Genomic DNA, 21,606 nt, shown 5'->3' with positions numbered 1-21,606 from the left:
GTAGTAAATGGCTGGGTAATCACTACAGTAGTAAATGGCTGGGTAATCACTACAGTAGTAAATGGCTGGGTAATCACTACAGTAGTAAATGGCTGGGTAATCACTCCATCGCTCCAGTAGTAAATGGCTGGGTAAACGCTCCATCTCTCCAGTAGTAAATGGCTGGGTAATCACTCCATCGCTCCAGTAGTAAATGGCTGGGTAATCACTACAGTAGTAAATGGCTGGGTAATCACTACAGTAGTAAATGGCTGGGTAATCACTACAGTAGTAAATGGCTGGGTAATCACTCCATCTCTACAGTAGTAAATGGCTGGGTAATCACTACAGTAGTAAATGGCTGGGTAATCACTACAGTAGTAAATGGCTGGGTAATCACTACAGTAGTAAATGGCTGGGTAATCACTCCATCGCTCCAGTAGTAAATGGCTGGGTAATCGCTCCATCTCTACAGTAGTAAATGGCTGGGTAATCACTACAGTAGTAAATGGCTGGGTAATCACTACAGTAGTAAATGGCTGGGTAATCACTACAGTAGTAAATGGCTGGGTAATCACTCCATCGCTCCAGTAGTAAATGGCTGGGTAATCACTCCATCGCTCCAGTAGTAAATGGCTGGGTAATCACTACAGTAGTAAATGGCTGGGTAATCACCCCATCTCTACAGTAGTAAATGGCTGGGTAATCACTCCATCTCTACAGTAGTAAATGGCTGGGTAATCACTCCATCTCTACAGTAGTAAATGGCTGGGTAATCACTCCATCGCTACAGTAGTAAATGGCTGGGTAATCACTCCATCTCTACAGTAGTAAATGGCTGGGTAATCACTCCATCTCTACAGTAGTAAATGGCTGGGTAATCACTCCATCGCTACAGTAGTAAATGGCTGGGTAATCACTCCATCTCTACAGTAGTAAATGGCTGGGTAATCACTCCATCTCTCCAGTAGTAAATGGCTGGGTAATCACTCCATCTCTCCAGTAGTAAATGGCTGGGTAATCACTCCATCTCTCCAGTAGTAAATGGCTGGGTAATCACTCCATCGCTCCAGTAGTAAATGGCTGGGTAATCACTACAGTAGTAAATGGCTGGGTAATCACTACAGTAGTAAATGGCTGGGTAATCACTACAGTAGTAAATGGCTGGGTAATCACTCCATCGCTCCAGTAGTAAATGGCTGGGTAAACGCTCCATCTCTACAGTAGTAAATGGCTGGGTAATCACTACAGTAGTAAATGGCTGGGTAATCACTACAGTAGTAAATGGCTGGGTAATCACTCCATCTCTACAGTAGTAAATGGCTGGGTAATCACTACAGTAGTAAATGGCTGGGTAATCACTACAGTAGTAAATGGCTGGGTAATCACTACAGTAGTAAATGGCTGGGTAATCACTACAGTAGTAAATGGCTGGGTAATCACTCCATCGCTCCAGTAGTAAATGGCTGGGTAATCGCTCCATCTCTACAGTAGTAAATGGCTGGGTAATCACTACAGTAGTAAATGGCTGGGTAATCACTACAGTAGTAAATGGCTGGGTAATCACTACAGTAGTAAATGGCTGGGTAATCACTCCATCTCTACAGTAGTAAATGGCTGGGTAATCGCTACAGTAGTAAATGGCTGGGTAATCACCCCATCTCTACAGTAGTAAATGGCTGGGTAATCACTCCATCTCTACAGTAGTAAATGGCTGGGTAATCACTCCATCTCTACAGTAGTAAATGGCTGGGTAATCGCTACAGTAGTAAATGGCTGGGTAATCGCTACAGTAGTAAATGGCTGGGTAATCACTCCATCTCTCCAGTAGTAAATGGCTGGGTAATCACTCCATCTCTCCAGTAGTAAATGGCTGGGTAATCACTCCATCTCTCTAGTAGTAAATGGCTGGGTAATCACTCCATCTCTCCAGTAGTAAATGGCTGGGTAATCACTCCATCTCTCCAGTAGTAAATGGCTGGGTAATCACTCCATCTCTCCAGTAGTAAATGGCTGGGTAATCACTCCATCTCTCCAGTAGTAAATGGCTGGGTAATCACTCCATCGCTACAGTAGTAAATGGCTGGGTAATCACTCCATCGCTCCAGTAGCAAATGGCTGGGTAATCACTACAGTAGTAAATGGCTGGGTAATCACTACAGTAGTAAATGGCTGGGTAATCACTACAGTAGTAAATGGCTGGGTAATCACTCCATCTCTACAGTAGTAAATGGCTGGGTAATCACTACAGTAGTAAATGGCTGGGTAATCACTACAGTAGTAAATGGCTGGGTAATCACTACAGTAGTAAATGGCTGGGTAATCACTCCATCGCTCCAGTAGTAAATGGCTGGGTAATCGCTCCATCTCTACAGTAGTAAATGGCTGGGTAATCACTCCATCTCTACAGTAGTAAATGGCTGGGTAATCACTACAGTAGTAAATGGCTGGGTAATCACTACAGTAGTAAATGGCTGGGTAATCACTCCATCTCTACAGTAGTAAATGGCTGGGTAATCACTACAGTAGCAAATGGCTGGGTAAACAAAAAGAGCCTGGCAATGTACAAGTGAAGCAACTTATTAAAGTAACTGTCCAGTGTTTCCAGATTTCTATGAAATATGACCTATAATTACTTACAATACGAGTGAAATGTTTTTCCTTCCCAAAAAAATGGTAATTAAGTACTGTATGTTAAAAAGCAACAGAATAGTGTGGGCACATATTGGTCATAAAAAATATTAATGCGAGTAGAGCGCTGATTGGTCAGCTCATCCTCCTTTAGACCACGGATTGGCCAGCTCATCCTCTTCAGGAGTATGACATCATACTCTGAGAAAATAGAAAGCGTTCTTGTTGAGATACAAGTTTGAGGTGTGGTTTTTGAACAGTTTTTTTCTTAGTACAACTACATATGGGGATATTATTTTTGATGATATATAGTATTACATCGTTTTGACAATATTGCTATATTTTTTTGGCGCTAGTCTCCTCAGGACTGTAGGGGGCATTTCCCAGCCCTATTATTACTTCAATGTATGTTTTGGCCACAAATACAATTATAGGATGAGTCAACAACATTATTTGGGTATAAGTTAACAGAATACAAACTTTTAAAAGTGAGATTTTCAAATGGACAATTACTCTAACCCCATTGCTGTAAACGCAATTTGGTAAAAGCTGGAGCCGTTGTTGCAGCCAAGCCTCAATCTAGCCTGCCAGTTGGAATCTCACAAACTTGCATCAGTTTAATCAATTCCCAATCGACCCCAAGTCTAGACACTTGTATATGTTTGAAATGTCTGTATCGACATAATAGCTGATAACACCCATCTAATCCTTTTAATATTTACACAAGTACAGAGGGTAGAGGGAGTCGATTTGAAAATTAGTCTTGATTCTGTTTAAATCTTCATTGGTCTGAGTGGACTTCCAGCACTTCCTACCTGTGGACCAATGAACACCCTGTATTTGTTGTCGGGGCTGTCTCCTCCAATCAGAAAGGAGTTGGGGCCTATCTGCTGCAGTAGGTAGAGGCGAGCCCTCATGACCTTGTTGACACGGCGACTGGTCTCCTCAGGACTGTAGGGGGAGAAGCCGTCTGGGGAGGGCGCCCGGCGAGGGGGCGTCACCCTGCCACTCTGAAACTACACAACAACATCAGATTAAGACAGCCTTAGAACAATAGTTACATGGGTATATTATACTGTCACTAAATAGTCACTTTGGACTTTATATTGCTATGATACTTTATACAGTTCTTTAAACCCCAAGTGAAGAGGCTTGATATCTAATCAATGTTATATTATCATCAACATGTTTTTATGTCTGTGCATTGTGTGTGTGCTACGTCTGTGTGTGGCTAATCACCGGCACGGGTGAGGCCCTCTTCCTGCGCACCCCGGGGGACTCAGGCTTCCCACCGGCCCTGCCAGAGGAAGAGGAGGAGGAAGAGGGGGGTCCGGGGGAGGGGCTGCGGCGGCCTCTGCTCTGCTGGGGGGAGGAGCTGGTGGGTGCGTCGGCTCCGGCCTCTGCCGCTTTACAGCCCGCCTCGCTCCCGTCCGGTCGCAGGGGGACGGGCTTCACCACCTGAGGGAGAGAAGGACAGGCGGTTAATATGTGGTTGGGGTAGGCCAAATGAGGCCTAAATGACAGTAGAGTCCCTTTACAGTGGAACGTTCAGACAGACATTTGTTTGAGTTTGAGTTTATTTTTATTTTTACAGGGGCAGTGCACACTAATCAACGTTTCAGTAAAAGTGCCGGTTTTAGCCAGCCGGCTAATTTTCAACCGCAGTCCCTGGGCAGGTTATTAAAAACAATTACAATATAGACAATAGCAACATAGAACAAGCAAGACATAGCAACATAGGACAAGCAAGACATAGCAACATAGGACAAGCAAGACGTAGCATACAGACAGAGCAACATAGAACAAAAAGCAGCAAGACAAAATTCATAAAAGCAACAAAGTGTTTCCACACCTTACAAGTTACAGACAACAGACATGGAAAGCGGCAACACACAGCTAGGGACCATGTTCACAAATCTGATTGACCTTTAGCCATGTCTTCAAGCATTTTGTGAAAGTGTGATATGTGGTGCAGTTATGTGTGTCTGATGGCAGTGTATTCCAGATATGGGAAGCTCTCACAGAGAATGCAGATTTACTAAAGGTGCTTTTCCTTAGGGGAACTATACAGTCACCTCTCATGGCAGACCTTGTGGATCTGCTGCCATATGTCTGGGTTTTCTGTTATGTAGAACAAACATGCTTCTCTGACATGTAGAACAAGGAATAATGTCAGCTCTATCCATGGCATTTCTATCTGCGACGTTGGTCAACTGAACACGGGTCTGTAGATCTGGTGGAAGCATTGACATTTCCACGCAGCCAATCGGAAGGCATGATGTAGCTATATTACCATAATACATATATCCATCTAATCCTCTCAGAAGACTGTCGAGACTAGAGGTCAGGGGGCTAGAGGTCAGGGGGCTAGAGGTCAGGGGGCTAGAGATCAGGGGGCTAGAGGTCAGGGGGCTAGAGATCAGCATCTGTGTCTGCTGTGAAAGACTAGGTGCAACATAATGGTGCAACGCCCAGGGTTGGGCATGTCCAATTCTGCTAGATTTGAGTCATGAAAACAAACTTTATTTCAAAGCATTAACAGTATCAAATCAGTCTTTAGAGTAGTGAATATTTAAGAGTTGCTTGGATCTATAAATGTTAAGCGTGGCACAGTAAGCTAAGTACACACACACGTGTGGTGTTCTCTCTCTCTGTGTGTGTGTGTGTGTGTGTGTGTGTGTGTGTGTGTGTGTGTGTGTGTGTGTGTGTGTGTATAGACCTACATGTTTATACAGTATTAGCCGTGTGTGCATGCGTTTGTTTCTGTGTCCATGTGTGTCAGGCTGCAGTAGCTCACCACCGGGCCCCTCCTGCTACGTCTCTCCAGCCACTCGTGCTTCCAGGTGGGCATGCAGGTGGCCTTGAGCTTCTCCCGGATCATCCGCTCCTCGGGCCGGTCCTCCATCTTTTGCAGACCCCGCAGGGTATCCTTACTCTCCATGTCGCGACTACAGAGAAACCGCAGAGGGGGCGGAGTTAGACAATGGCAACTGCTTGGCATCTGACCGCAAGGCACTACAGAGGGTAGTGCTTACGGCTCAGTACATCACTGGGGCTAAGCTACCTGACATCCAGGATCTCTATACCAGGCGATTTCTGAGGAAGCTGTGGCATATCAACAGGCTGATTAAACAGCATGATCATTACACAGGTGCACCTTGTGCTGGGGACAATAAAAGGCCACTTTAAAATGTGCAACACATTGCCACAGATGTCTCAAGTTGAGGGAGCGTGCAATTGGCATGCAGGAATGTCCACCAAAGCTGTTGCCAGAGAATTTAATGTTAATTTCTCTACCATAAGCTGCCTCCAACATCGTTTTAGAGAATTTAGCACTAAGTCCAACCGGCCTCACAACTGCTGACCATGTGTAACCATGCCAGCCCAGGACCTCCACATTCGGCTTCTTCACCTGCGGGATTGTCTGGGGGGGGGGGGGGGGGGCTGAGGAGTATGTGTCTGTGGTAAGCCCTTTTGTGGGTAAAATTCTGATTGGCTGGGCCTGGCTCCCCAGTGGGTGGGCATGCCTGCACCCCTGCCTACTCATGTGAAATACATAGATTAGGGCCTAATGAATTCATTTAAATTGATCATTATATGAACTTTAAGTAAAATCTTAGAAATTGTTGAATTTATATTTGTGTTCAGTATATGTACATATCTACCCTCAAGTACCCCTGCACAGACGACTCGGAACTGGTAACCCGTGTACAGGGCCTGAAACTTTTTTGGTTCACCATGATTGTTGCCATAATTACACCAAAAACATATATATTTTTTAAACAGATGAGCATGCTTTGTAATGTTTCTCAAACAAATGTATTACTAGTAAAAAGTGGTATATTGCTAAATGTTTACATTTGAACCAAAATATTACAGAGACAAATGTTCAGCTACCCCCTTTAAGGGCGGGAGGTTACCGTGGCAACGAGGGCGCTAGCTGCTCTAGTTCTTAGTGACACAGAATCTGACTAGTAGCCGGTGCCTTCACTAGCAGTTGAAGCAAAAATCAAACATTGAAAAACAACCTAGCTTGTGAACAAGACAATGTAAATAGTCAAGACACAGAAGGGCAAAGTCTCACTTTAGTAGACTTGCTGTGCGTCGCGGGATGGATAGATATATAAGTCCTAGTTCTTTGTGTGATTAGCTACAAGCTATGAAACAAAACGACAGAAACACTTTGAAAACAGCTCATACTTGGCTGGTGGCGTGTGTTCATTTTAGACTCTGCCATATAGCCAAGTTACTCATTGTGTATTTATTCCTCATTTTATTATTTTTCTATTATTTCTCTGCATTGTTCGGAAGGGCCCATAAGTAAGCATTTCACTGTTTGTCTACAACTGTAGATGTGATTGCCAATACCCAGCAAACTAGAAACATTCCCAGAACATTATCCAAGATTCCCATGATGTTCTAGTTAGGGTTCTCTTACAATAGGTTGATAAAGATTTTATTAACAACGTTCTCTGAATGTTTATGTTCTAACATTCACTAAAATGTTGTGCACAACATTATAAAAACCACCACAGAACATTCCCCAAAAGTTCTCATTGGGTTTCCAGGTAATGTAATAACAATGTACCAGTAATGTTTTCCCAGCAAACCTTTCTGGGAAAGTTCCCAGAACATTATTTAGGTCACGGCAAATGTTCTCATAACACACATTCCTGGTGATGATTAAAGAATGTTTGTATAAAACATTTGCCTAATGTTGCAAAAATGTTCCTATAAAACATTTAAAAAAGGTTCCCAGGATGTTTCATTAGGTTGTGGGACCAGTCTGGTGAGAACATTTTGGGGACATGACAAAAGATACACTACCGGTCAAACGTTTTAGAACACCTACTCAGTCAAGGGTTTTTCTTAATTTTTTCTACATTGTAATAGTGAAGACATCAAAACCATGAAATAACACATATGGAATCATGTAGTAACCAAAAAAGTGTTAAACAAATCCAAATGTATTTTATATTTGAGATTCTTCAAAGTAGCCACCCTTTGACTTGCTTGCAGCTTTGCACACTCTTGGCATTCTCTCAACAAGCTTCATGAGGTAGTCACCTGGAATGCATTTCAATTAACAGGTGTGCCTTCTTAAAAGTTAATTTGTGGAATTTCTTTCCTTCTTAATGCGTTTGAGCCAAATAGTTGTGTTGTGACAAGGTAGGGGTGGTATACAGAAGATGGCCTTACTTGGTAAAAGACCAAGTCCATATTATGGCAAGAACAGATCAAACGACAGTCCATCATTACTTTAAGACATGAAGGTCAGTAAATACGGAACATTAAGACCTTTGAAAGTTTCTTCAAGTGCAGTCGCAAAAACCATCCAAGTGCTATGATGAAACTGGCTCTCATGAGGATCGCCACAGGAATGGAAGACCCAGAGTTACCTCTGCTGCAGACGATGAGTTCATTAGAGTTACCAGCCTCAGAAATTGCAGCCCAAATAAATGCTTATTTGTCACGAGCGCCTGAATACAACACTTACAGTGAGATACTTACAGGCTCTAACCAACAGTGCAAAAAAGGTATTAGGTGAACAATAGGTAAGTAAAGAAATAAAAACAGTAAAAAAGACAGTGAAAAATAACAGTAGCGAGGGAATATACAGGCACCGGTTAGTCGGGCTGATTGAGGTAGTATGTACATGTAGATGTGGTTAAAGTGACTATGCATATATGATAGACAGAGAGTAGCAGTAGCGTAAAAGAGAGGTTGGCGAGTGGTGGGTGGCGGGACACAATGCAAATAGCCCGGTTAGCCAATGTGCGGGTGCACTGGTTGGTCGGGCCAATTGAGGTAGTATTTACATGAATGTATAATTAAAGTGGCTATGCATATATGATAAACAGAGAGTAGCAGCAGCATAAAAGAGGGGTTGGGGGAGGGGGGGCACACAATGCAAATAGTCCAGGTAGCCATTTGATTACCTGTTCAGGAGTCTTATGGCTAAAAACTGTTGAGAAGCCTTTTTGTCCTAGACTTGGCACTCCGGTACCGCTTGGCATGCGGCAGTAGAGAGAACAGTCTATGACTGGGGTGGCTGGGGTCTTTGACAATTTTTAGGGCCTTCCTCTGACACCGCCTGGTGTAGAGGTCCTGAATGGCAGGCAGTTTAGCCCCCGTAATGTACTGGGCCGTACGCACTACCCTCTGTAGTGCCTTGCGGTCGGAGGCCGAGCAATTGCCGTAACCAGGCAGTGATGCAACCAGTCAGGATGCTCTCGATGTTGCAGCTGTAGAACCTTGAGGATCTCAGGACCCATGCCAAATCTTTACATTTACATTTAAGTCATTTAGCAGACGCTCTTATCCAGAGCGACTTACAAATTGGAAAGTTCATACATATTCATCCTGGTCCCCCCGTGGGGAATGAACCCACAACCCTGGCGTTGCAAGCGCCATGCTCTACCAACTGAGCCACACGGGACCGTGTGGCTTTAGTTTCCTGAGGGGGAATAGGCTTTGTCGTGCCCTCTTCACGACTGTCTTGGTGTGTTTGGACCATTCTAGTTTGTTGGTGATGTGGACACCAAGGAACTTGAAGCTCAACCTGCTCCACTACAGCCTCGTAGATGAGAATGGGGGCGTGCTCGGTCCTCCTTTTCCTGTAGTCCACAATCATCTCCTTAGTCTTGGTTACGTTGAGGTTGTTATTCTGGCACCACCCGGCCAGGTCTCTGACCTCCTCCCTATAGGCTGTCTCGTCGTTGATCAGGCTGCATCGAGCGTGCTCACTGTTGTGTCGTCTGCAAACTTAATGATGGTGTTGGAGTCATGCCTGGCCATGCAGTCATGAGTATACTGGGAGTACAGGAGGGGACTGAGCACGCACCCCTGGGGGGCTCCAGTGTTGAGGATCAGCGTGGCAGATGTGTTGCTACCTACACTCACCACCTGGGTGCGGCCCGTCAGGAAGTCCAGGATCCTTAGCTTAGTGATGAGCTGAGGGTACTATGGTGTTGAACGCTGAGCTGTAGTCAATGAATAGCATTCTCACGTAGGTGTTCCTTTTGTCAATGTGGGAAAGGTCAGAGTGGAGTGCAATAGAGAATGCATCATCTGTGGATCTGTTTGGACGGTATGCAAATTGGACTGGGTCTAGGGTTTCTGGGGTAATGGTGTTGATGTGAGCCAATACCAGCCTTTCAAAGCACTTCATGGCTACAGACGTGAGTGCTACGGGTATGTTAGTCATTTAGGCAGGTTGCCTTCGTGTTCTTGGGCATAGGGACTATGGTGGTCTGCTTGAAACATGTTGGTATTACAGACTCAATCAGGGACATGTTGAAAATGTCAGTGAAGACACCTGCCGGTTGGTCAGCACATGCCCGGAGCACACGTCCTGGTAATCCGTCTGGCCCCGCAGCCTTGTGAATGTTGACCTGTTTAAAGGTCTTACTCACGTCGGCTAAGGAAAGCATGATCACAGTCGTCTGGAACAGCTGATGCTCTCATGCATGCCTCAGTGTTGCTTTCCTCGAAGCGAGCATAGAAGTGATTTAGCTCTTCTGGTAGGCTCTTGTCACTGGGCAGCTCGCGGCTGTGCTTCCCTTTGTAGTCTGTAAAAGTTGGCAAGCCCTGCCACATATGACAAGCGTCGGAGCCGGTGTAGTACAATTCAGTCTTTGCACTGTATTGACGCTTTGCCTGTTTGATGGTTCGTCACAAGGCATAGCAGGATTTCTTATAAGTTTCCGGTTAGAGTCCCGCACCTTGAAAGCGGCAGCAGTGCGAATGTTGCCTGTAATCCATGGCTTCTGGTTGGGGTATGTACGTACAGTCACTGTGGAGACGACGTCCTCGATGCAGTTATTGATAAAGCCAGTGACTGATGTGGTGTACTCCTCAATGCCATCGGAAGAATCCCGGAACATGTTCCAGTCTGCGATAGCAAAACAGTCCTATAGTTTAGCATCTGCTTCACCTGATCACTTTTTTTATAGACCGAGTCACTGGTGCTTCCTGCTTTAATTTTTTCTTGTAAGCAGGAATCAGGAGGTTAGAATTGTAGTCGGATTTACCAAATGGAGGGCGAGGGAGAGTTTTCTATGCGTCTCTGTGTGGAGTACAGGTGAGCTAGAATTTTTTTCCCTCTAATTACACATTTAACATGTTGATAGAAATTAGGTAGAACTGATTTAAGTTACCCTGCATGAAAGTCTCCGGCCACTAGGAGCGCCACCTCTGGGTGAGTGGTTTCCTGTTTGCTTATACAGCTAACTGACTGCGGTCTTAGTGCCAGTGATGCATCTGTGGTGGTAAATAAACAGCCACGAAAAGTATAGCTGAAAACTTTAGGCAAATAGTGTGGTCTGCATTTTATCACAAGATACTCTACTTCAGGCGGGCAAAATATAGAGACTTCCTTAGATTTCGTGCACCAGCTGTTTACAAATATGCACAGACCGCCCCCCCCTCGTCTTACCGGAGTGTGCTGTTCTATCTTGCCGGTGCAGCGTGTATCCCGCTAGCTGAATATCCATGTCATCATTCAGCCACGATTCCGTGAAACATAGGATATTACAGTTTTTGATGTTCCTTTGGTAGGATATTCGTGATCGCACCTCGTCTAATTTATTGTCCAGTGATCGCACGTTGGCGAGTAATATTGACGGTAACGGCAGCTTTCCCACTCGCCTTCTGCGTATCCTTATGAGGCACCCCGCTCTGTGTCCTCTGTACCTGCGTCTCTTCCTCTTGCAAATAACTGGGATGTCGGCCTTGTCGGTGTTCGGAGAATGTCCTATGCTTCATACTTGAAGAAAAAATCTGAGTCTAATCCGAGGTGAGTGAACACTGTCCTGATATCCAGAAGCTCTTTTTTGCCGTAAGATACAGCACAATTGGTTGGGCACCCGTAAAACTGCTGCCATTTCTTCCGGCGTCATTTTACCTCAGACACATCTCAACAACAACTGTTCAGAGGAGAACAGGCCTTCATGGTCGAATTGCTGCAAAGCAACCACTACTAAAAGGACACCAATAAGAAGAAGAGACTTGCTCGAGCAATGGACATTAGACCGATGGAAATCTGTCCTTTGGGCTGATGAGTCCAAATTGGAGATTTTTGGATCCAACTGCTGTGTCTTTGTGAGACGTGATGTGGGTGAAGGGATGATCTCTGCATGTGCATTTCCCACTGTGAAGCATGGAGGGGGAGGTGTTATGGTGTGGGGGTGCTTTGCTGGTGACACTGTCGTGATTTATTTAGAATTCAAGGCACACTTAACCAGCATGGCTACCACAGAATTCTGCAGCGAATACGCCATCCCATCTGGTTTGCGCTTAGTGGGACGCTCATTTGTTTTCAACAGGACAATGACCCAACACACCTCCAGGCTGTGTAAGGGCTATTTGACCAAGAAGGAGAGTGATGAGTGCTGCAACAGATTACCTGGCCTCCACAATCACCCGACAACCCAATTGAGATGGTTTGGGATGAGTCGGGCCACAGAGAAGGAAAAGTAGCCAATAAGTGCTCAGCATATGTGGGAACCCCTTCAAGATGGTTGGGAAAGCATTCCAGGTGAAGCTGGTATAGAGAATGCCAAGAGTGTGCAAAACTGTCATCAGGTCAAAGGGTGGCTATTTGAAGAATCTCAAATATATTTTGATTTGTTTAACACTTTTTTGGTTACTACATGATTCCATATGTGTTATTTCATAGTTTTGAGGTCTTTACTATTATTCTACAACATAGAAAATAGTAAAAATAAAAGAACAACTCTTGAATGAGTAGGTGTTCTAAAACATTTCACCAGTAGGGTATGTTCCCAAAATACAAAAACTGTCCAGTTCTGCAGATGAGGGAGACAGAGAGTGCAAAAAACATTCACCTGATGTTCCAAGAAAGTTCCCAGAACACATTCTCTGTTCTTTAAAAAGCTCCCAGAACATTTCATTCAGTTGTGGTAACATTGTGGGGAAATGACAAGTGATACTGCATGTTCCCAAAACACAGAAAATGTCCAGTTGTGCTGACATTTAGATAATGTTTGTATCAGGATGCACAAAATATTCCTTTGATGTTGCAAATTTTTTAACAAAACAGCCTTTTCTAATTCCCAGAATATGTACAGTTGAAGTCGGAAGTTTACATACACTTAGTTTGGAGTCATTAAAACTAGTTTTTCAACCACTCCACAAATTTCTTGTTAACAAACTATAGTTTTGGCAAGTCTTTTAAGACATCTACTTTGTGCATGACACAAGTAATATTTCCAACAATTGTTTACAGAGAAATTATTTCACTTAGTTAACATACACTAAGTTGACTGTGCCTTTAAACAGCTTGGAAAATTCCAGAAAATGATGTCATGGCTTTAGAAGCTTCTGATAGGCTAATTGACATAATTTGAGTCAATTGGAGGTGTACCTGTGGATGCATTTCAAGGCGTACCTTCAAACTCAGTGCCTCTTTGCTTGACATTATGGGAAAATCAAAAAGAAATCAGCCTGGTTCATCCTTGGGAGCAATTTCCAAAGGCCTGAAGGTACCACGTTCATCTGTACAAACAATAGTACGCAAGTATAAACACCATGGGACCACGCAGCCATCATACCGCTCAGGAAGGAGACGCGTTCTGTCTTCTATAGATGAACGTACTTTGGTGCGAAAAGTGCAAATCAATCCCAGAACAACAGCAAAGGACCTTGTGAAGATGCTGGGGGAAACAGGTCCAAAAGTATCTACATCCACAGTAAAACGAGACCTATATCGACATAACCTGAAAGGCCGCTCGGCAAGGAAGAAGCCACTGCTCCAAAACCGCCATAAAAAAGCCAGACTACGGTTTGCAACTGCATATGGGGACAAAGATGGTACTTTTTGGAGAAATGTCCTCTGGTCTGATGAAACAAACATAGAACTGTTAGGTCAAAATGACCACCGTTATGTTTGGAGGAAAAAGGGGGAGGCTTGCAAGCCGAAGAACACCATCCCAACCGTGAAGCACGGGGGGTGGCAGCATCATGTTGTGGGGGTGCTTTGCTGCAGGAGGGAGTGGTGCACTTCACAAAATAGATGGCATCATGAGGATGGAGAATTATGTGGATATATTGAAGCAACATCAAGACATCAGTCAGGAAGTTAAAGCTTGGTCGCAAATGGGTATTCCAAATGGACAATGACCCCAAGCATAGTTCCAAAGTTGTGGCAAAATGGCTTAAGGACAACAAAGTCAAGGTACTGGAGTAGCCATCACAAAGCCCTGACCTAAATCCCATAGATTTGTGGGCAGAACTGAAAAAGCATGTGCGAGCAAGGTGGCCTACAAACCTGACTCAGTTACACCAGCTCTGTCAGGAGGAATGGGCCAAAAATTCACCCAACTTATTGTTGGAAGCTTGTGGAAGGCTACCCGAAACATTTGACCCAAGTTAAACAATTTAAAAGCAATGCTACCAAATACTAATTGAGTGTATGTAAACTTCTGACCCACTGGGAACGTGATGAAATAAATAAAAGCTGAAAGAAATAACTTTCTCCACTATTATTCTGACATTTCACATTCTTAAAATAAAGTGGTGATCCTAACTGACCTAAGACAGGGAATGTTTACTTGGATTAAAATATCAGGAATTGTGAAAAACTGAGTTGAAATGTTTTTGGCTAAGGTGTATGTAAACTTCTGACTTCAACTATAATTAGGTTGTGGGAACAGTGTGAGTACATTAAAAGAGAAGTTCCCAAAACACAAAATATGCTCAGTTGTGATGGCATTCAGACAATGTTTACGTTAGGTTGCACAGGACATTCCCTTAATGTGGTAAGAATGAAATAAGGATGTTTTTATGACATTCACAGCATATCTGTTTTAGGTTTAACATAATATTCCATTGATGTTCACGCAATATACATTTCACCTCGTCTTACAGGTCTACAGAACATTGACAGGACATTGACAATGTTATATTTTAAGTTTTACCTAATATTACCACAACATTCTCAGCATGCAAATTAAAGCATAAGAAAGCAGATTGGAATGTTTTACATTTATTTAACTAGGCAAGTCAGTTAAGAACAAATTCTTAATTACAAATAACGGCCTACCCCGGCCAAACCCTAAACCGGACGACGCTGGGCCAATTGTGCGCCGTCCTATGGGACTCCCAATCACGGCCGGTTGTGATCCAGAACCCGGGGCCTGTAGTGTCACCTCTAGCACTGAGATGCAGCACCTTAGACCGCTGCGCCACTCAGAAACCAATACATCACCATGATGTTTTTCTCCATATTTAATGGCAATTTACATATTAGGACTGTATTTGTAGGTGATAGACACAAGTGGCATTTTTATTTAATTCATAGGAAATTTGAACAGTATTTTTTTTAAATCATACAAACAACCATATTATTTACACTTCATATATTGACAATCTGCACATCATTTAATTCATAGGAAATTTGAACAGCATTTAAAACATGGATCTTGTGATCTCTGGGACTCCACTAGTATTATGTCATCTTCTGTATACTGCCCCATACAACCCGAGAGCAAACAAATCCTCCTCCCACCCCTGGCCAGTCTGTGTTTAAGGCTGTCGGGTCAGAGTGCTTCAGAACAAATATTCCGCCTCACACGAGAGGATGTTATGATAAGGAGGCAGCAGTCTGAGCCCGTTAGAGTTCCAGTACATCATACAAATGGGAACTGACAGCCTTGTTCGCTGCACTCCCAATGCTTCTTTGTGAATGAGCCTTCCCTTTCAGCTCCCAAACACTTTGCCTTTAAAAAAAAATGGTTTGCCTACAAACCCCTCTAGTCAGACCTCGGAGTGCTGTGGTCAGGTCAATTCACCGCTTCTCTACAACAACCTTGGAGTCTTTTTCCATTGGCTGGACTTGGAGGTGTGGGCTGCTCACCAGTCAACTGTGCATGAAGCTTGCTCTTATCAAAGGATAGAGTTCATGAACCATTTTCACAAATCTTACACTTCAATAAAAGGTATATTCTCAGTTTGATGAGTCATAGAAAAAGGACTAAAGTCCATAGAACTCCAAAGTCCTTGAACAAACAAAAGGACTTTGGTTACCATTCAAGACCTCTAATTTGCAAAGATCTGAAGACTACAATATCAATATCCTCAGACAAAAAAAATCCACAACTAGCTTAAACATCATGCGAACACAACCGGGAGCTGAACTGAACTTCAAAGTCTCCTACAAAACCTAAGGATTGCACACGTCGCATCGAATGTGGATCTAGCATGCCTGCCGATCATTCAGCGTGCTGTGTTTTAGGGACCACCCACTGTAGATGTCTGACTGTCGACATCTTTCACTAGATTCTACATGTAAAAAGTCAGTGCGCACTCAGTTCGCAAAGTACGTTTAGAGAGCCTAGATACTCTCGACCAGCAAAAGCTATTGGTGTGTCTGTGCCCTTATGGTCGTCAGTCAGAAGATTAAAGTCGGAGGGTAAAGATCTCCTTACAACAATTATATCAGCCTCCGAGATGAAAGATTCCTCCACTGGATATATAGTTGTTTACCAGAACTCACTGCATCCCAAATGGCACCCTATTCCCTATATACAGGCCTGAAAAGAACTCACCCGGCGGGCCGATGGGAGTCACATGCAGTCCAGGGCCAGCTGTGGAAACCAGCCATTTTTAATTGATGCTGTGATCAATGCTTCTACCCCCTTCAGGCCTTTTCCGTTGGTCAATTGAATAGGAGGCTCGACTTGCTGCGGCTAACGAACGCTGTCAGTTCGACAATAACAAGTGGTTGGGTTGGTTGGGGGAACAGGAAGAGAGGAGTCTTCCTGTTCTGAGAACTGAAGAGCCGTTTGAAGCGTAAGATGTAGCAACTAGGAAGTAGACTGGGGTTTAAGTCAACATTACAGGGTAACGTTTATGTGGGGTTGATGCTTTGTAATTGTTGTGGAATGACAATGTGATTGGGAACATCGATTGGGGACATTGCCCTGTATTGTGTGCCGTCTTTCAGATGGGATGTCAATCGGATGTCCTGACTCTCTGTGGTCACTAAAGATCCCATGGCACTTATCGTAAGTGCAGAGGTGTTTAGCCCGGTGTCCTGGCTAAATTCCCAAACTGCCCCTCATACCATCATGGACACCAAATCATCCTCAGCTTCCAATTGGCTCTTCCGTCCTCTCCCCTGTAACTATTCCCCAGGTCGTTGCTGTAACTGAGAATGTGTTCAGTCAACTTCCCTGGTAAATAAATAACAAAATACTTAATGTGTCAGCTTAGCTACCATGTGTTTAGACTTCTCCTCTGTGGATGATGTGTTGGGTACAAACAGAGGGGGGCTCAAGTGGGCTTCCTATGGGCTAGTGGGAGGTCTAATGGGCTTCCTATGGGCTAGTGGGAGGGCTAGTGGGCTTCCTATGGGCTAGTGGGAGGTCTAATGGGCTTCCTATGGGCTAGTGGGCTTCCTATGGGCTAGTGGGAGGTCTAATGGGCTTCCTATGGGCTAGTGGGAGGGCTAGTGGGCTTCCTATGGGCTAGTGGGAGGTCTAATGGGCTTCCTATGGGGGGCTAGTGGGAGGGCTAGTGGGCTTCCTATGGGGGGCTAGTGGGAGGGCTAGTGGGCTTCCTATGGGCTAGTGGGAGGTCTTGTTGTTCATTAGGAGTACTCTCAAAACAAGGTATTTTCTGAGAATTAACTAAAAATTTTACATATACATCCTTCTCAGTAGATTTTCCTTAGAGTTTAAACTGTCTGTGATTAACTCTGATAGCAATGCTGTTCTGCGGCATGCTCTTTGAAAATGATCACAGTGCATGTCTCCAAAAAGTCCTTGTACTGTACAAGTGATCGTTAGCATAGCGTAAGTGCCTTCAACTTCACTAAGGAGAAGAAACATACAAATTTGGGCACCATAGTTCCTAGCTACACGCCATGTTCTGTCAAGCCAGCAAATGAAAAGAGAAGTCAATGTAGCCCAACTCCTTCATTTGTACAGATGTCAAACCTTCCAAAATAGACTTGTGTCAACGAGCACAGTGTGTAGTCAGTTAAAAACAACTGGAGCGGCCGTCTATTCAGTCCCCACTGGCAGAGGCCGACCTATTCAGTCCCCACTGGCAGAGGCCGACCTATTCAGTCCCCACTGGCAGAGACCGCCCTATTCAGTCCCCACTGGCAGAGGCCGCCCTATTCAGTCCCCACTGGCAGAGGCCGCCCTATTCAGTCCCCACTGGCAGAGGCCGCCCTATTCAGTCCCCACTGGCAGAGGCCGACCTATTCAGTCCCCACTGGCAGAGGCCGACCTATTCAGTCCCCACTGCCAGAGGCCGACCTATTCAGTCCCCACTGGCAGAGGCCGACCTATTCAGTCCCCACTGGCAGAGGCCGACCTATTCAGTCCCCACTGGCAGAGGCCGACCTATTCAGTCCCCACTGGCAGAGACCGTCTATTCAGTCCCCACTGGCAGAGACCGTCTATTCAGTCCCCACTGGCAGAGACCGAGGCCGTCTATTCAGTCTCCACTGACAATGGAACCAGATAGGAGTTTACCATCTTTCCTCTGAATAAAGAGTCAGTGGTGTTGCCGTCCCCTCGCCTCTTAAATAACAGCTATCCCACAGGGCCGTGGGCCGGGAACAAAAGGGCATTGTGGGGCTGTGCAGGTGGGACCTGGAAGGGCCGGCAGGCTGGGAGTTCATTTCAAACCTCCACGTAAGCAGAGACTGCGTCACACACACACACACACACACACACAGCCAAGCTCGCTGGGCACACACCCTTTCTCATGGGCTTCAACGCTCCCAAAAACTCAGGTTACCGGTTCACACAATCCCTGCCTCTGCTGGAGGGAACAGAGGAGCCAGGACTGCTCAACAGTGTATAATGACAGACGGAGCCTGGTGTTTCTGGTCAAAACAAGGCTGAGCAGACTCAACAACAGCCATAAACAACTTCAAAACAGACACAGCATAGCTAACCTTTCAGGCAATACAAAGAGGCAGCCAATTGAATTTCGCCTGACAAAATAAAATGGTTACGTTTAAAAAGGGAAAGAAACATATCCACATGACTAACCGACAAAACAAAAAGGTCAACCGCTCTGACTAACATATGGAAAGATCCGACTCTCTGTAACCAAATTAATCAATGACACAATGAGATTCAGCACCTCTAAATAGTGAGTGGAATCTAACGCTGACATGAAACTAATAACCATCACTAATGCTGTGAGGACCATATATCTAACTCTGGCTCAGCCCCCCAGTGCATGGTGGGAAGGGAGTAGCTTAACTGAAACCTTATTACAGCCGGCTTGCATCATGACCACGAGTTTGGTGATCTAACTCCACGGACCACTGAGAGACCCCCTGAGCGAGCAGCCGATGGTCAACTAATCCCGGGAGGAATCTCCTCGACAGACCAATAACAGTTGACCAGAGATTTGAGACAATAGTTCCACTATTAGGAACCAACAGAAGTGAACCGGTTAGATGGCAGAAACAGAAGTGAAAAAGGCAATCCCCTACAACAACTTGCCAAGTCATGAGACTAAGCAACCTGACGGAGGCATTTTAAGTGTAAATAAAAATGGGAATGACGTTTTAAATGAGCGCTTTCAAATCAATGTTATTTAAGCCCTTTGATGAATCTGGCAGCTTTCAAACCCCTTAGTTGTATTAATGCTGATTCAAAGTACAGTCACAGAAACAGCCAGAGAAATCAAATGACTGCCGTTTCAAAGCAAGATTCTGCCCAATGTTTCCCTCTGGAGAGAACCAGCCATGGAAGAACTATTTAGACAAAGTGCTGCAGTACTCCCAATAGAAACATGGGGTCGGAGAGTAGACCGTACCCACTGAAACTTTGAGGGGGGAATTCTGCTGCACTGAATTAGGGTATCCATCACTTTCTCAGGGAACAACCTCGTTGACATATTGATTGAAAGAAAAATGGGAGGGGTTAAAGTAAGCCCTATCAATCGTATTCATTACAACAAGCAAAACAGCCCACCTGACCTCGACGAACATGAGAATCTATCATCCACCGTAATAAACCTGAGCTGAAGGGACACTTCACAAGTTGTGTTGAAGTTTCTGCGTCTTTAGCATGAACTTCCTCTCAGGCAAGCAAACAAACCAGCAGCTTATGGTCGGAGAGGAGAAGTTAGATTCCGAGCAGATATCCGCCACATGTGCCGGACGGACCGAAACTGGTCCACCAAGAGGAGAAGTTCCCCATTACGGTTTCAGATCATGTGGGCAGGCGAGGGGGGGGGGGGGGGGGGGGTAAACAACGGCACGACATGGGACGTTTCGCAAGATTTAGAAAATATGCATTTCGCAAGTTGCCGGTTTGAAACCATCCACCTCCACCCGTCAATTCAGATGAAAGGGTTGGAAAGGAAGAGGAAAGACGAATCAGGGCCTCAATAGCAGGGCCTCAATAGCAGGGCCTCAATAGCAGGGCCTCAATAGCAGCCCGATGCAAAGACATCAGCTTTCTCTGCCTGTGAGCTTTTGTTTTGTTTTTAACCACAGACAGTGGTGGTGTCATTGGTTAGAAATACTATTGGTAGTCACATGAGTTGATTTTTCGTTTCTAAAGAGGTAACAAACACAGCCACCACTTATGAAGACCCTAACCATAAAGATGATGTTGGAGCATAGAGTCTGTTGGACATTACATTTAACATTTGAGTAATTTAGCACACACTCTTATCCAGAGCGACTTACAGTAATGAGTGCATACATTTTCATACTGGTCCCAACCCTGGCGCCATGCTCTACCAACTGAGTTACACGGGACCTGTGTGGCAGGACATCTGCACAGACTCTCGCTTTGTCCCTCTCCAACCTGCTGTTTGGTTTGCTTGCCTGAAGAGGTTTAGGTCCAAATCCTATTCCTGATTGGAGGATAACTGGGTCACCATGTAAGAGATAAAAGTTCATGACGAATGTTATGCAACACAGGAAACTGGACCCTGGTGTACCATTCAGAGCGCCCTTTTGGGAGGTGTGCCTCTGTCCAATAAGGTCATTTCTGGGAAATAGTTTACGGCTATTGAGCATCCCTAGAGGGAGGGAAAACATGTTCAATTCACAGTTGAGAGTTTATGCCCAATTACATTTTGAACAATGGCAGGTCTACCCATTTAATAGCAATTAAGTTCGTTTGCCAACATTTTGGTAGCGAAGTTCTCTAGCTTTTATTTTAAACAAATAAAAGAGTAGAAATCTATCAAACGTTGGACTAAAGCTGGGACGCCCTGACTTTGAAATGTCTATCTAGTTCATAATAACGTGTGATCATCACCTACGATGTAGGCCGCTGACTGACTCAACGCGTCAGGTATTCACATTCTCCACTTCAGAATTTTGGCCTATGGAGGAAGACTCGTTTAAACATGTTCAAACCAGTCTTCCAGCATTACCATAACATTTTCTTGACCTCTAATGGCATCCTGCTTGAGTCTACTCATTCAAATGAATCTTACCAGATGCCTTCCAAAACAGGACACGTCTGAATTTTGCAGGTCATCTGAGGCTTTCGTTTTAGTGCAGCCAGCTTCTAAATATAGGCCTGGTGCTGAATATAGGCCTGGTGCTGAATATAGGCCTAGTGCTGAATATAGGCCTGGTGCTGAATATAGGCCTGGTGCTGAATATAGGCCTAGTGCTGAATATAGGCCTAGTGCTGAATATAGGCCTAGTGCTGAATATAGGCCTGGTGCTGAATATAGGCCTAGTGCTGAATATAGGCCTGGTGCTGAATATAGGCCTAGTGCTGAATATAGGCCTAGTGCTGAATATAGGCCTAGTGCTGAATATAGGCCTAGTGCTGAATATAGGCCTGGTGCTGAATATAGGCCTAGTGCTGAATATAGGCCTAGTGCTGAATATAGGCCTAGTGCTAGTAGAGGCAACATGCCATGGTCTCGCCTGAGATATATATATATATATATATGTCTGATAAAACAATTTAAATTCACAAAAGTAGCAACACAATCAGTTTGTTTCATACCACTATAGCGGTTGCTGAT

The 21,606-nt window shown here is 44.6% G+C and overlaps 1 protein-coding gene across 6 annotated transcripts in view; it reads right to left on the bottom strand.

Moving 5' to 3' along the window:
* The window catches only part of map3k1 (mitogen-activated protein kinase kinase kinase 1, E3 ubiquitin protein ligase), a 60,452-nt gene that overhangs the window by 24,777 nt on the left and 14,069 nt on the right, over positions 1-21,606 (bottom strand). For 5 of the 6 annotated variants that reach the window (XM_071351365.1, XM_071351367.1, XM_071351366.1 and 2 more), the window contains exons 2-4: positions 5,408-5,558; positions 3,850-4,068; positions 3,426-3,626 (exon numbers count right to left, since the gene is read on the bottom strand). In XM_071351365.1, the coding sequence (XP_071207466.1) occupies positions 3,426-3,626; positions 3,850-4,068; positions 5,408-5,558 (571 nt within the window). Of the gene's footprint in view, positions 1-3,425; positions 3,627-3,849; positions 4,069-5,407; positions 5,559-16,178; positions 16,824-21,606 lie in introns of those variants that run through there. The other variant, XM_071351369.1, reaches the window with a different exon arrangement.

Source organism: Salvelinus alpinus, chromosome 18 (assembly GCF_045679555.1).
Source record: "Salvelinus alpinus chromosome 18, SLU_Salpinus.1, whole genome shotgun sequence".
In the NCBI taxonomy this organism is placed as follows: domain Eukaryota; kingdom Metazoa; phylum Chordata; class Actinopteri; order Salmoniformes; family Salmonidae; genus Salvelinus; species Salvelinus alpinus.
The sequence above is the reverse complement of the archived record's forward strand: the minus strand, read 5'-3'. Positions and strand labels throughout refer to the sequence as shown.